This window comes from Leucoraja erinacea, chromosome 25 (genome assembly GCF_028641065.1).
Source record: "Leucoraja erinacea ecotype New England chromosome 25, Leri_hhj_1, whole genome shotgun sequence".
Lineage (NCBI taxonomy): Eukaryota > Metazoa > Chordata > Chondrichthyes > Rajiformes > Rajidae > Leucoraja > Leucoraja erinaceus.
The window spans coordinates 1,839,084-1,855,000 of NC_073401.1; the positions used below are offsets into that span (position 1 = coordinate 1,839,084).

Below are 15,917 nucleotides of genomic sequence, written 5' to 3' on the forward strand. Positions count from 1 at the left end.
TTAGATGGGGCATTTTGGTCGCCATGTACAAGTTAGGCTGATGGGGCTGTTTCCGTGCCATTTCACTCTTTGATGTTTTGACTCGGCACAGGAGAGCTACTCCTGCTGGTCCAGCCAGTCCGAAAACAAAAAATCATCTCTTTATTATGACATTGCTGACTACTGGAGAGTTGCATATATTGGCTGCTATACTTCCCATGTTGAATGAATACTTTGTCACATGTGACAAGGCACAGTGAATTCCTTTGCTAGCGTACCCGTAGCATATAGTCGCCACATAAAGGATGCAGACAAAATCACAATGTATCCCACGCCAGGTCACTCTTTGTTCTTCCCCCCCTCCCCCCTCCTCCCAGCCATCCCCGCATGCCGGGTCCTCTATTGTTCTTCCCCCCTCCCTCACGGTGCCCCCCCGCAGGCTCCTCCTTTATTCCTTTCCCCGGAATTCTAAATTTTTCCCAGATCTCCAGTTTGCTACTTCCTCTGGCCAGTTTATATGCCTCATCCTTGGATTTAACACTATCCCTAATTTCCCTCATTAGCCATGGTTGAGCTGCCTTCCCTGTTTTATTTTTACGCCTGGCAGGGATTGTAAGATCTTGAGATGAATTGATAGGGTAAATGCACAGTCTTTTATCTAGAGTGGGGGAGTCAAGAACCAGAAGACATGTTTAAAGTTTGGGGGGGGGGGGGGGGGGGGGGGGGGGGTATTTAATAGAAGCCTGAGAGGCTACTTATTTACCCAAATGGTGGTACATATATGGAACAAGTTGCCAGAGGAGGTAGTTGAGGCAAGTATTCCAATGGTCAGGAAACATTTGAGCAGGTACATGGATAGGAAGGAGAAGGGCCAAATATAAGCAGGTGGGACTGGTGTAGATGGGGCATGTTGGTCGGCTTGGGCAGGTCAGGCTGAAGGGCTTATTTTTCCACGCTGTATGACTCTATGACTATAATTAAGTAAGAGCAAATTGAGAGATGACAAGGTTGTTGTTTCCAGAAGAGGTTTGAAGAAATATTTGCGTTACAATTGTAACATTAGCTTGACAGATCTGTGCAATACTTGCTCTGGAATGTGGTCTATAAATAAAATGATGAGTTTCTCTTTTGTCAAGTCCCTATTTATAACTCCTGATGTGTTTGGAATTTGACTGCAAAGCGTTGATTCCCAGAACGTTCTAACTTTGTTACCTCTGACAAACTGGAAGAACATTGATCAGTGATGAAGTTATCGTGTGGGTGGTGAGTAGCTGTATAAATACTCTTGCATACAGTCAGATCATAGCACAAGCAGTAGCCTGAAGGGTCTCGACCCAAAACGTCACCCATTTTGTCTATCCAGAGGTGCTGCATGTCCCGCTGAGTTACTCCAGCTTTTTGTGTCTATCATTGCTGATTTGAGGGGTTTCATTTCAGTAGAGTTTTACAACTTGACGAAACTCTTCAACCCCGAGCTGAGGAAATGTCGTTGTCACATTTCTTTCCCCGAAGCTACTGGGATCCCTTGCGGAGGGGTTACTCTCCAAGCTGCCTGCTTGATCTGGATTTTGGGCTCCCTCCTTATCCCGAACAGCCACTGAGGGACTGGATGGAGTGGATGGAGAATCGGTTCAGTACGAGCAGGTCAGGGACGTTATGTTCAGGCCTAGCTGACAACGCCACAGCCAGCCGCAGCACATCTTCCATATCCCAACCGCTTGCCCGCGGAACGTCGGTGCCTCAGCGGAAGTTGAGCTGCTGGAAGATCAGCCTTGACGTGAAACATTTCACCCCTGATGAGCTCCAGGTGAAGACCCAAGAAGGTTATTTGGAGATTTCAGGTATGCCAATGACTGGTTGTATCACCTTGATAATATCATCCACCTCCTTGTGCTACTTTAATCTCCCCTCAATTGGCAGTGACTTCCACTCGAAGCTCTGAAATTCCCTCTAAAGTCCCGCTTCTCACTTCTAATCTTACACCCCCATTACAATCTCACAGTTACCTATTTAGATAAACATTTCCCACCTCCTATTTCATCTGCTGTGCAGTCCATTGTGAGATTTTATTTGATGACTCTCTTGATATAATTTTTTTTGCACTGAAATGCATGTTTTGTTGCAGACAATGTTAAAATTACAATAGATAATCTAGTTTGCAAGAATCTAAGAAATAGAAGGAGTCGTTCTCCATTCAGCTCCCAGTGTCTATTCAGTAGGATCACAGCTGATTTTTTACCTCAGCGTCACTTCCTTTCATTTTATTCCACAATTCTCGTTCCACAGAGCGGCATGGTGGCGCAGAGCTAGACTTGCTGCCTTACAGCGCTTGCAGCGCCAGAGACCCGGGTTCGATCCCGACTACGGGTGCTGTCTGTACGGAGTTTGTACGTTCTCCCCGTGACCGCGTGGGTTTAGTCCGAGATCTTCGGTTTCCTCCCACACACCAAAGACGTACATGTTTGTAGGTTAATTGGCTTGGTGTAAATGTAAATTGTCCCTAGTGTGTGTGGGGTGGCGTTAATGTGCAGGGATCGCTGGTTGGTGCAGACACAGTGGGCTGAAGTGTTTGTTTCCACACTGTATCTCTAAACTGAACTAAACATCTTAATTTATTTTATATTTAAAAATAAATCACTCTCGTTCTTAAATATGCTCAATCATTAAGCTCCCACCTTCCCCATGGGCAGAGAACTCCAAAGATTCACTACCCTGTGAGCGAGGAAGTTATTATGTACCTTATTTTGAGGCTGTGATCACTATTCATACCATGGGATAATAAGCTAATATTATCATTTCCATCTACCCTCTTAAGCATGAATGAATGTTGTATATTTCAATAAGATTACTACCTTACTTCTTTGTCCTCTCCTTTTCTCCCATTGTCTTCTGCAAGCATTGAACTGTGACGATAGACACAAAAAGCTGGAGTAACTCAGCGGGTCAGACTACATCTCTAGAGAAAAGGAATAGGTGACGTTTCGAGTCAAGACTCTTCTTCAGAGGTTCTTGACCCGAAACGTTACCCATTCCTTCTCTCCAGAGATGCTGTCTGACCCGCTGAGTTACTCCAACTTTTTGTGCCTATCACAAGTTCACAGGTTAAAGATGTAGAATTAAGCCATTCGGCCCATCGAGTCTACTCCGCCATTCAACTATGGCTGATCTCTGCCTCCCGAATCCAATTTCCTGCCTTCTCCCCATAACCCTTGACACCCGTTTTAATAAAGAATTTGTCTATCTCTGTCTTAAAAATATCCACTGACTTGGCCTCCCCAGCCCTCTGTGGCAATGAATTCCACAGATGAACTACCCTCTGACTAAATAAGTTCCTCCTCACCTCCTTTCTAAAAGAGTGCCCTTGAATTCTGAGGATGTGATCTCTGGTCCTAGACTCTCCCACCAGTGGAAACATTCCCTCCACATCCACTCTATCTATGCCTTTCATTATTCTGTAAATTTCAATGAGGCCATTCGATTTACAGTATCTTTGGAGGTGCAGCGGTAGTGTTGCTGCCTTACAGCGCTTGTAGCGCTGGAGACCTAGGTTCGATCCCGATTACGGGTACTGTCTGTACGGAGTTTGTACGTTCTCCCCGTGACCGCATGGGTTTTCTCCGAGATCTTTGGTTTTCTCCCACACTCCAAAGACGTACAGGTTTGTAGGTTAATTGGGTTGATGTATGTGTAAATAGTCCCTCGTCTGTGTAGGATAGTGTTAATGTGTGGGGATCACTGGTCGGTGCGGACTCGGTGGGCCGAAGGGCCTGTTTCCGCGCTGCATCTCTAAACAAAACCAAACTAAACCAACATCTGCAGTTCCTTCCAAGGCATTGAACTTTGATTTATTTCCAATCAAGTCCATGGGACATTTTCTAAGTTTCAGGTCATTAGGGCATCGGCAGATCTGTCTTAAATCAGCCAAAGGCCCAACATGAAGCATTGCAACTCAATGCACAGTCTACGGCAACATTGGTTGTTGATTCTGTACCAGTGAATTGCAGTAGAATCATACACAGGCCGTCCCTGATACACTTACACAATTGGAGGCAGTTTAAAGCCAAGTGTATTCAACATCACTCAAAGAATATGAAAATAATGCCAAATATTGTTTCCACAGTACAGCCAGAATAAAATTGAAATTAAAAGGAATGCTGACAAAGGAACAAAATGAACTGAACATAGACACCAAATGCTGGAGTAACCCTGCATCTGCAGTTCCTTCCTAAACAACATGAATTGTTATGAAAAATTATGCCGACATTTTCTGTCCACGGTAATCAAAGAAAAGTTATTTGTTGAACCATTTAATAACCATATAACCAAATAACAATTACAGCACGGAAAAAGGCCATCTCGGCCCTACAAGTCCGTGCCGAACAACTTTTTTCCCCTTAGTCCCACCTGCCTGCACTCATACCATAACCCTCCATTCCCTTCTCATCCATATGCCTATCCAATTTATTTTTAAATGATACCAATGAACCTGCCTCCACCACTTCCACTGGAAGCTCATTCCACACCGTTACCACTCTCTGAGTAAAGAAGTTCCCCCTCATATTACCCCTAAACTTCTGTCCCTTAATTCGGAAGTCATGTCCTCTTGTTTGAATCTTCCCTATTCTCAAAGGGAAAAGCTTGTCCACATCAACTCTGTCTATCCCTCTCATCATTTTAAAGACCTCTATCAGATCCCCCCTTAACCTTCTGCGCTCCAGAGAATAAAGATCTAACTTATTCAACCTATCTCTGTAACTTAGTTGTTGAAACCCAGGCAACATTCTAGTAAATCTCCTCTGTACTCTCTCTATTTTGTTGACATCCTTCCTATAATTGGGTGACCAAAATTGTACACCATACTCCAGATTTGGTCTCACCAATGCCTTGTACAATTTTAACATTACATCCCAGCTTCTATACTCAATGCTCTGATTTATAAAGGCTAGCATACCAAAAGCTTTCTTTACCACCCTATCTACATGAGATTCCACCTTCAAGGAACTATGCACGGTTATACCCAGATCCCTCTGTTCAACTGTATTCTTCAATTCCCTACCATTTACCATGTACGTCCTATTTTGATTTGTCCTGCCAAGGTGTAGCACCTCACATTTATCAGCATTAAACTCCATCTGCCATCTTTCGGCCCATTTTTCCAAATGGCCTAAATCACTCTGTAGACTTTGGAAATCCTCTTCATTATCCACAACACCCCCTATCTTGGTATCTTGAAGTCACATTTCTTTCCTTGTTTGTCTAAATTTAACGCCAAATAGGCTTCTAATAGCAGGTAATTAATATGGTAGCACCTCCTTTGTTCAAATATTTAACTGAATTAATCAGACATCACAGGAGATAGACACAAAATGCTGGAGTAACTCTGCGGGACAGGCAGCATTTCTGGAGAGAAGGAATGGGTGATGTTTCCAGCCGAGACCCTTCTTCAGACTAGTTAGGGAATAGGGGAAAGGAGAGATAGAGACAATGATGTAGAGCCTCAACATAATAGCACATAACAATGTTATTTCACATATGTATGAACAACTAATGATGAACAGATACCGGTACACCAGAACCACACACAGTCAGTCAATGAGAAAATATATCTACAAACCCAGAATCAATTAATTCACCCCCTGGGGGTAAATTTACCCCAGATTGGGAACCCTTGATGTAGAGAGATAAAGAACAATGAAGGAAAGATATGCAAAAAAAGTATTGATAATGGACAATAGACAATAGGTGCAGGAGAAGGCCATTCGGCCCTTCGAGCCAGCACCGCCGTTCAATGAGATCATGGCTGATCATCCCCAGTCAGTACCCCGTTCCTGCCTTCTCCCCATATACCCTGACTCCACTATTTTTAAGAACCCTATCTAGCTCTCGCTTGCAAGTATCCAGAGAACCTGCTTCCACCGCCCTCTGAGGCAGAGAATAAAGGAAACAGGGCATTGTTCGTCTGAAGAAGGGTTTTGGCCCGAAACGTTGCCTATTTCCTTTGCTCCATAGATGCTGCTGCACCCGCTGAGTTTCTGCAGCTTTTTTGTGTATCTTCGATTTTACAGTATCTGCAGTTCCTTCTTAAACAAAGGCCATTGTTAGCTGTTGGCTAGATGACAATAAGAAGCTGGTGTGACTTGGTTGGGGGAGGGATAGAGAGAGGGGATAGAGAGAGAGGGAATGCCGGGGTTACTTCATGTTTGCTTCTGTAGTTTACTCTTTTCACTGAGCTTCAGGTTAATGCTCCAGCTCAATGAGCAGGGCAGACAAGAACCCCAAACCAGGCTCACATGGCTGGGTAGAATTGCAGCCACTACAGTTCCGGCACAGTCACTATGCAGTACTTGTCAATCATCTGTGTAAATGGTATTTTCACACACTAGTTTAACACCCGTGTTACAACGAAGAACACATAAATGATTACTATTGTAGGTATTTCTTTTCAATGAAAATCATAGCTTCAAATATCAACTTAGGTGTAAGTGGGGAAGGTGATATTAAGGTAGGATCTCTGGAAAGAATGTATGTGGAGAGGATGTTTCCACTGGTGGGAGAGTCTAGGACCAGAGGTTGTACCCTCAGAATTAAAAGACGTTCCTTTCGAAAGGAGGAATTTATTGTTAGAGGGTGGTGAATCTGTGGAATTCATTGCCACAGAAGGGTGTGGAGGCCAATGGATATTTATTAAGGCAGAGATAGATTCGTGATTAGTACGGGTGTCAAGGGCTATGGGGAGAAGGCAGGAGATTGCTGGTTGAGCAAAAGGTAGTTCAACCATGATTGAATGGCAGAGTAGACGGGATACTGAGTTGGATGATCAGCCATGATCATATTGAATGGCAGTGCAGGCTCGAAGGGCTGAATGGCCTACTCCTGCACCTATTTTCAATGTTTCTATGTTTCTATAGACTTGATGGGCCAAATGGCCTAATTCTGCTCCTAGCACATGAACTTATGAAATGTAGATTTTTGGACAAATTAGCCGTGAAAGGTAATAGGTGAATGTGGAAATGCACAAAATAAAATAATGCAGGAATGATAAATTCAGAATATTACAAAAATCTAATCTGTGGGAGTGTCTGTTCAAATGGATGGATGGAAGGAAATCTGCACTTACATAGTGTGTTTCAGGACCTCAAGACTGTTGTATGTGCTTTATAGCAAATGTGTAGGTAGGAACTGTAGATGCCGGTTTACACCGAAGGTAGATACAAATTTTTGGAGTAACAGGCAGCATCTCAGAGGAGAAATGGGTGATGTTTCAGACCAAGACCCTTCTTCAGGATGAGAGCCGGGGATATGAAACTAGAGATATGATTTGATGGGTCAAATGGCCTAATTCTACTGCTATAACACAGATCAAAGGGGATGATGATCAAGGAAATGTGGAATGGTAGGTAGAGAAAATTGCTGGAGAAACTCAGCAGGTGCGGCAGCATCTATGGAGCGAAGGAAATAGGCAACGTTTCGTCCCGATACGTTGCCTATTTCCTTCGCTCCATAGATGCTGCCACACTCGCTGAGTTTCTCCAGCAATTTTCTCTACCTTCGATTTTCCAGCATCAGCAGTTCCTTCTTGAACAATGTAGAATTGTACATTGTTAGCTGAGGGGAAGGTGACAATGAGGCATACCATCAGTAATATTTAATCAGAAGGACTGTGAAACTAGTCGGAGAACTAGGATGGGGAGGGACGGAGAGAGAGAGAGAGGGAAAGCAAGGGTTACTTGAAGTTAGAGAAATCAATATTCATACCACTGGCTAATGATGTACTTGGAGCAATGTACATGTGTAAATCACTGAAATATTTAACCAAGACTTGGAGGATGTAACAAGGTGACATGCAAAGCAACTTACTAAGCAATAGATTCACCTTAGAGCTAATTCTTGTCACTGGGATCAAACATGGCAGCAGCAACCAAGTTATCAGTCTCCCTCTCTGTGATGCTACAGCTCACAACCAACAGGTTAAGTCAAGAGAGTTTTATTGTCATGTGTCCCAGATAGGATAATAAAATTCTTGCTGGCTGCAGCACAACAGATTATGTAAATATAATACAGAACAGGAGATAAAAGTGCAGTGTGTTTATATACTATAGACCATATACATACATAGACATACATATATATATATAAAAATAGACCTTTATTGTTCAGAGTTTATTTGATGTCGTGTTTAATAGCCCGATGGCTGTGGGGAAGTAGCTGTTCCTGAACATGGATGTTCCAGATTTCAAGCTCCTGTACCTTCTTCCCGATGGCAATGGAGAGATGAGTGCATGACCAGGACGGTGTGGGTCTTTGATGATGTTGGCTGCCTTTTTGAGGCAGCGACTGCGATAGATCTCTTTGATGCTGGGGAAGTCGGAAGGACTGGGCACAACTTTCTGCAATTTCTTCCACTCCGTGTTAACCTACAGGACAAACGGGAAACAAAGTGCTGGAGTAACTCAGCGAGTCAGGCAACATCCCTGGATAGCATGGATGTTTCGAGTCGGGACCCTTCTCCAGACAAATGAGAAGCCGTTGACATGTCATTAGCTCTGCTCCAGAAAGAAGACCATTCCAACTCTACTCTCCATCTAGTTATGGTCTGCGGACTTGAATATGTTGAAATGAATTGAAAACTTTATTGTCACATGTGACAAGTAACAGTGAAATTTGTTCCTTGCATACCCAAGTTATGCAATAGCCACCATGTAAAAGGCTCTGTCAAAGTTACAAAATACCCCATGCTGGGCCCACCTTTGTTTCTCTCCCCCCCCCCCCTCCCCCACGCAGGATGCACCTTTGTTCTACACCCCCTCCCCCGCCCCTGCCCCTCACATCCATCCCCCCTCAACCGGAACCTCCTTTGGAAGCCAGATACTTGGAAACCGAGGGTGGACAAAAGTGCCGGAGAAACTCAGCGGGTGCAGCAGCATCTATGGAGCGAAGGAAATAGGCAACGTTTCGGGACAGAAACTGGATCCACTCATCGGAATCCCTAACCCAAGACATAAGATGGTTGAGAAACACAAAATATTTGTGGTCTTTCCTGGGGAACGTGGAGGTGAATCATAAACAACAGCGGGAGTGAAGAAGGATCCAGCCTCTCTCCTCTTCACACTCCTCCTGCTCCACCTGTGACAAAGTTTGTGGATCCCAATCTCATCTCAGAATCCATAAGGACCTGTCCCACTTGGCGATTTTTTCGGCGACTGTCGGCATCATTGACTGATGTATCAGGTCACTGAAAAAGTCGTGGCGTAATGCAGCGGTGTCGCAGTGTGATGACGTATTGATGCGCGGTGTTTCCTTAAGTGTCGCAACATTTTTTTGTCGCCGCTGGGTTTTGAAATGTTCAAAGTCTTTCTGCGACCCTGATGGGACAGGCCCTATAGGATCCAGTAGAAGCAAATCATCTTCAATTTCAAAGAACTGTGTTAAAAAAAAAAGCAGTGGCTTCTCGAGGTGGTTGGTGCAAGATTAAGCTGAACAGTCTTCATTATCAATGCCCATCTCCAAGAATTGATTGTGTGATGGAACCATACTGGCATTGAATTAAATCATCTACATATTGGAATTGACACTGTGACAAAAAGAATGAAATTAAAGAGCGAGAACATTTAAACACCTCCGACGTTCCAGAGAAAACAATCTCTAAAACTAAAATTCTGTTCAACCTCTCCCTATAGCTAATACTCACGAATGTAGACAAAATTCCTCCAGCAGTTTGTTTTTGCTCAATATTCCAGCATTTGCATCTGTTACAATTAGTATACTGTAGCTAACTAATTCAGTTAGCTACAGTATCCTGGGCTGGATTCCCTTTTAGTTTAGTTTAGTTTAGAGATGCAGCGGGGAAACAGATTCTGCGGCCAATCGGGTCTGCGCTGCCCAGCGATCCCCGTACATTAACACTATCCTACAACCACTAAGAAGAATTCTTTACTCATATACCAAGCCAATGAACGTACAAACCTGTTCGTTTTTGGAGTGTGGAAACCAAAGATCTCGGAGAAAACCCACACGTTCCCGGGAGAACGTACAAACTCCGTACTCAGCACCCGTAGTCGGGATTGAACTTGGATCTCCAGCGCTGCAAGCACTGTAAGGCAGTAACTCTACTGCTGCACCACTGTAGAGTTTTAACCAATGGTTCAATAGCTCAATAGTGCTTTATTGTCACGAGTACCTTAAGGTACAATGAAATTTGATTTACCATACAGTCACACCAAAAAAGGCAACAAGCCACAATATTACATACAAAATAACCATAAACAGCAACCACGGCGGTGCGTGAGTATCCCCAGGGCACCCAGCATAAGCGGAGACCCACAGTAATCTGTTCAATGTCCGAACAACACACACACGCTCCTTCACCGTGATGTGACCAGAGTTGTACCGACCGCTTGTCACTCTCTCTGCAGTCCCTGTCCACCCGAACAGTCAGAAAGCCGTGCACACTCGCACCTGACTTCAGGACGCTCCCATGGAGCGAAGTCCCCGCAAACACCGACATCACTGGACTTACAGCTATCCCTCTGAGACCCCACCAGTGCAGACAGCATCTCTCTTGCTCTCAGTAACCTCACACTCACCACTGTGATGGAAGGCAAATAACATTTACCTTCTTCCCTCCTTTTCTCCCACAGTCGGGGCGGTGGAAGATCCCGCTGTAGGCGGTCAAAGCCCCCACAATGGGGTGATGGAGGCTCCCGCGATCGGGGCGGTCGAAGCCCCCACAATGGGGTGATGGAGGCTCCTGTGATTGGGGCGTTCGAAGCTCCTGCAGGTGGAATTCCCGAAGTCGATCCCTAACAAAGGGAATGATGCTAGGCCACAGTGCGGATAGAGATACGACACGGAAAAGCTGCATCTCCGTCGGAGGAAGAGATAAAAAAGGTTTCCCCTCCACAAAATAAAATATCAACTAAAAAATAGAAATAAAATGGAATTAAAACAACAAAGAAGGAAGGGACAAGACAGGCTGTTGGCGAGGCTGCCTCTCACAGCGCCACCCGGTGGTCTTGATGGTTCCAGGTGTTTGTTCTTATCGCTTGACTGGGAACCTACACACAAACCACAACTGCACATTTAGACAGCTTCTTCCCTCATTCAGACAAGATGTTAAGTGCAAACAAGCATCTTGGCCCCAACCTCTCTCTGTACCACTTGATAGGGATTTGCAATTACCCTGGGCTTTCGATTCTCCAATGCTGAATTCCTGTTTTGCATGTCAGTGCTGGGCAACTGGCTGTTAAAAAATTACCCGTTCTGGCTCAGTTTTGAGGTTCCAAAATCCTTTAGAGTACTGTTGCCTTAGAAATCAAGGCCAACACACATGAGAAAGAAAATCAGATTTGGCAGCAAAGAAGCATCCCTGCAATGTATCATTTTTGAACCGATTTCAACAGGTCAACATGTCAGACGATGATAGTGGGAAAGAGTTAAACGTATTTGCAGATGTACTGGTTGATATACATTGCAAAAATCCTAAAGCGGTGATATTCATGACTAAATTCTGTGTGAAAATGTTGCATGATGTTACTGTAAGCAATGAAATATTATCAGCTCTAAAGTGGATGATTGTTTAACACAGAATTGCAGATCATTAGCATTACAAATGGAAATCTGTCAGATGTGCTGGATGGCACAGAATGCTCACATCTTCACCACAATGTAAACACCGGTGATTCCAGGGCAGGATGTTTGTAGCTCAGCGGGGCTTAAATCAATAAATACTCAAATACTAAGTGTTGTCATGTTACAGGCAACAGAACAAAAGATCTTGCATTCTCTGCCAGAGCTTATTCTGTCCCAGTGTGTTTCTGTGATGTTCTCTGCACTGGAAATGCTGTACCTATATGTCCACCCACAATGGATGGCGGTACAGTATTATAATTATCCGTTTTGTTCCATATGTTGCTCAAGATGACATATACAGTATCTCTGGCAAACAGCAAAGTTATTGAGAAATTCCAAATCTGATTTTCTCTGTTATGACTTTTATCTACCATTTAAGCTACTAATGAGGCTCAACACGAAAAGTAGTCATGCCTGCTTTAGCTTCCAGTTTGAGCATAAACACACAAGACGATGGTTCATCGATTGGGACAATGTTACCTGATCCCTTTTGGATTAAAAAAAAAGCCATTGACAATGTTTACTAAAAAAGTACAAAATATTGTAAAATCAATTTTAAACAACTGCAGCAACATTTTATGAATGGGAATCCATTATTACATTTCTTCAGCTAACCCAGGGGCTCTAACCATTGTAAGCTGCAGCTGGCTTCCTGACTCTGGCTGTAGTTGGCTTCCTGATGCTATTGCAGGTGGCCTCTGCATCCCATGGTCCGATCAGGCTCAAGTGAACTTGGTATGGCAGGTACAATGTACCACAGGTTTGTACAACAATGCAAAGCACTGCCTAACGTGTCTTGCCCAATCATGCCATACTAAAGGCACTAGATGGTGCTAGTACCAGGACAATTGAAGATTTTCCGTACGTTATTTAATGTCACCAACCATCAGTGTTTGTATGACATTTCAGCATGCCATTCCAACAGAAACATTAACATTTGGCATTTTTTGAGTTTCTGTGTCAAGATTTGTCCTCTCCACTCCTCCCACACTCGGCAACTTAAACTACTTTTTCACTTCTGTTTCTTGGTCATTGATCTGAAGTGTTAACCGTTTCCATTTCCAAGGATACGTCTAACATCTGCGGAGTATCTCCAGCATTTCCTGTGGCTTTTTTTTGGTTGAATAGCTATTTGTTTCTGTTTATACCTTGTGTTGTTTTTTCGCATGAAAGACGCTAAATAACAGTGTTGCTGATGCAGTTAAATAGTCAAACATTAGTTTGCAAGGCTCAGATGGCTTGTGCGTTGTGTGAACCATATAACCATATAACAATTACAGCACGGAAACAGGCCATCTCGGCCCTACAAGTCCGTGCCGAACAACTTTTTTTCCCTTAGTCCCACCTGCCTGCACTCATACCATAACCCTCCATTCCCTTCTCATCCATATGCCTATCCAATTTATTTTTTAAATGATACCAATGAACCTGCCGACACCACTTCCACTGGAAGCTCATTCCACAACGCTACCACTCTCTGAGTAAAGAAGTTCCCCCTCATGTTATCCCTAAACTTCTGTCCCTTAATTCTGAAGTCATGTCCTCTTGTTTGAATCTTCCCTATTCTCAAAGGGAAAAGCTTGTCCACATCAACTGTCTATCCCTCTCATCATTTTAAAGACCTCTATCAAGTCCAAAGACCTCTATCAAGTCCAAAACAGGAGTGAAGACGGGTCTCGACCCGAACTGGCACCTATTTCTTCTTTCCAGAGATGCTGCCTGACCCGCTGAGTTACTCCAGCATTTTGTGTCTATCTTCATGTTTTGAAGATCCTGGTGTGACCATACCTCCACATCTACACTCATTTCCCTGCATTTAAATGGCTGAATAGATCATGGAGCGCGGGCATATCTGATCAACATGTGTTGCTATTACACAGTATATCCATTGTCTTTTATCTATTACTGGATATCCACCTATTTGACCCACCCAACATACAAATCTCGATCTTGCTGTCCAAATCTCACAAATTATCTTTGTTCAATGTTGGGACAGCAGCAGTAGGCAACTTTGCTCCCCATAAGTGTGGGTGCTTTACTAAAAGGTGCAATAAGACGATTGTTTAGTTTAGTTCAGTTAAGTTTAGAAATCTGAAATAAAACCGGAGAATTCAACTCAACAAGTCGGGCAATATTTGTGAAGAGCAAAACAGGAGTTAATAATTCAGATGGGGAACCCGTTATGATGAAATGTCATTGATCTTAAAAACTGATTAGTTCCTTTCTCCACAGTCAGTGCTAACGAATGTCTTTGGTATTCAATAACATTTGGGGCCCTTTAATAATTAACAAAATGTAATTTTGTTTTACATTTAACATTCTATAAAATGTATCTACACGCTAAAAGTCAATTAAAACATGTTGAGACACTCTTAAACAAATAATAAAAAGTCAGTTGGAAAGAACTGCAGATGCTGGTTTAGATTGAAGGTAGATGCAAACTGCTGGAGTAACTCGGCAGACAGGCAGCAGCATCGCCTGAGAGAAGGAATGGGTGACATTTCGGGCCGAGACTCTTCTTCAAACTGATGTCAGGGGAGTGGATGATACAGACTTAAGATAGTTGGAGACTGTAAGCTGGTCGGAGAACTGGGGAGGGGGAGAGGATGGAGAGAGAGGGATTGCAAGGGCTACTTGAAGTTAGAGAAGTCAATGTTTATATCGCTGGGGTGTAAACTACCCCAGTGAAACATGAGGTGCTGTTCCTCCAATTTGTGCTGAACCTCACTCTGACAATGGAAGAGGCCCAGGACAGAAATGTCATTGTGGGAATGTGAGGGGGAGTTGAAATGTTGAGCAATCAGGATATCAGGTAGGTTGAGGCTGACCGAGTGGAGGTGTTCAGCAAAACAATCGCCGAGCCTGCGCTTAATAAAAAGTCTACTTGATTTTCCTAGCAACTAATTTCTCCCATTCATGTAACTGGTGTCTGCTGTGCTTGGCTCAGCTGAGGTGACATTGGTATCAGGGTCAATCTTCCAGTCAGAGATCTGGAAAACAGCAGGAAATTGTGCTGCCTTCAGGGACCCCACAGGGAACCATATATGCAGCAGAGGAAGGGAGAATATATAAGGTCATAAGGTCATGTGATAGGAGCAGAATTAGGCCGTTCAGCCCATCAATCATGGCTGATCTATCTCTCCCTCCTTACCCCATTCTCCTGCCTCTTCCCCATAACCCCTGACTTCCGTACTAATCAAGAATCTATCTCTCTCTGACTTGAAAATATCCATTGACTTGGCCTCCACAGCCTTCTGTGACAAAGAATTCCACAGATTCATCACTCTCTGACAAAATAAATTCTTCCTCATCTCCATCCTTTCCTGAAGCTATGACCTCGAGTCCTAGACTCTCCCACAAGGGGAAACATCCTCTGCACATCCACTCTATCACTCTATGTCCATTGGTTTAGGGTCATGCTGGGACGAAAATGCAGGACCTCTGTGGGGAAACATGGACTAATGCCAGTATTAGTGCTGCTGTTGAGCCATGAGTGATGTCCTAGTATTCAGTTGAACATGCTCCGTGAATACATAAGAGTAACAAAGTCCACTGATCTATAATTGGTCATTTTGTTTAATTTGATCATCTTGTCTTCCTCATGCTGTGAACAATAACAAATTAATAGATCAAAATTATTTTGTTTCAAGGGAGCCACAACGAAAGAGAAGATCAACATGGGTTTATTTCAAGATGTTTCACCAGAAAGTACAGGTAAGTTTGTTGCCAGCCAAACTGCTGTCTTCATACACAACTTGCATGTGATGTTTAATAAGAATCAAACATAACCCGGAAATCTGGAGAAAAACAAATGTAAGAGCCAATAAATAATTCTTGGCAAAGGATTATTTACATCTTACACAGGCAAATAGTGAAAGAAAATAGGAAAAAAAACATAGGGAAAGGATGGTGTGAGAAGCAGACAGAAGGCTGTGTGTACATGAGCTCATGTGTTATTGTTTGAGATTCACTGAGGAGGAAGATGAAACGTGCAGTGAGTGGGAGAAACTCACTATCCAAACTTTCCCAGAATTACAGTTCAGTTTATTGTCACGTGTACCGAGGTACAGCTTTTGTTGCATGCTAGCCAGTCAGTGGAAAGACAGTACATGATTACAATCGAGCCGTTCACAGTGTAATGATAATGCATGATAAAGGAATAACGTTTAGTGCAAGATAAAGCCAGTGTTGTCCGATCAAGGATAGTCCAAGGGTCACCAGTGAGGTAGATAGTAGTTCAGCACTGCTCTCTGGTTGTGGTAGGATGATTCAGTTGTCTGATAACAGCTGGGAAGAGACTGTCCCTGAAT

General features: G+C 43.5%; 1 protein-coding gene across 1 annotated transcript in view; it reads left to right on the top strand.

Moving 5' to 3' along the window:
• Nucleotides 1–855: 855 nt before the first annotated feature.
• si:dkey-1k23.3 (heat shock protein beta-1) overlaps nt 856–15,917 on the top strand; it is a 20,574-nt gene continuing 5,512 nt past the window's right edge. The window contains 2 exon segments of the mRNA XM_055655575.1: nt 856–1,820; nt 15,258–15,321. Of these exon segments, the coding sequence (XP_055511550.1) occupies nt 1,463–1,820; nt 15,258–15,321 (422 nt within the window). The 5' untranslated portion in view covers nt 856–1,462.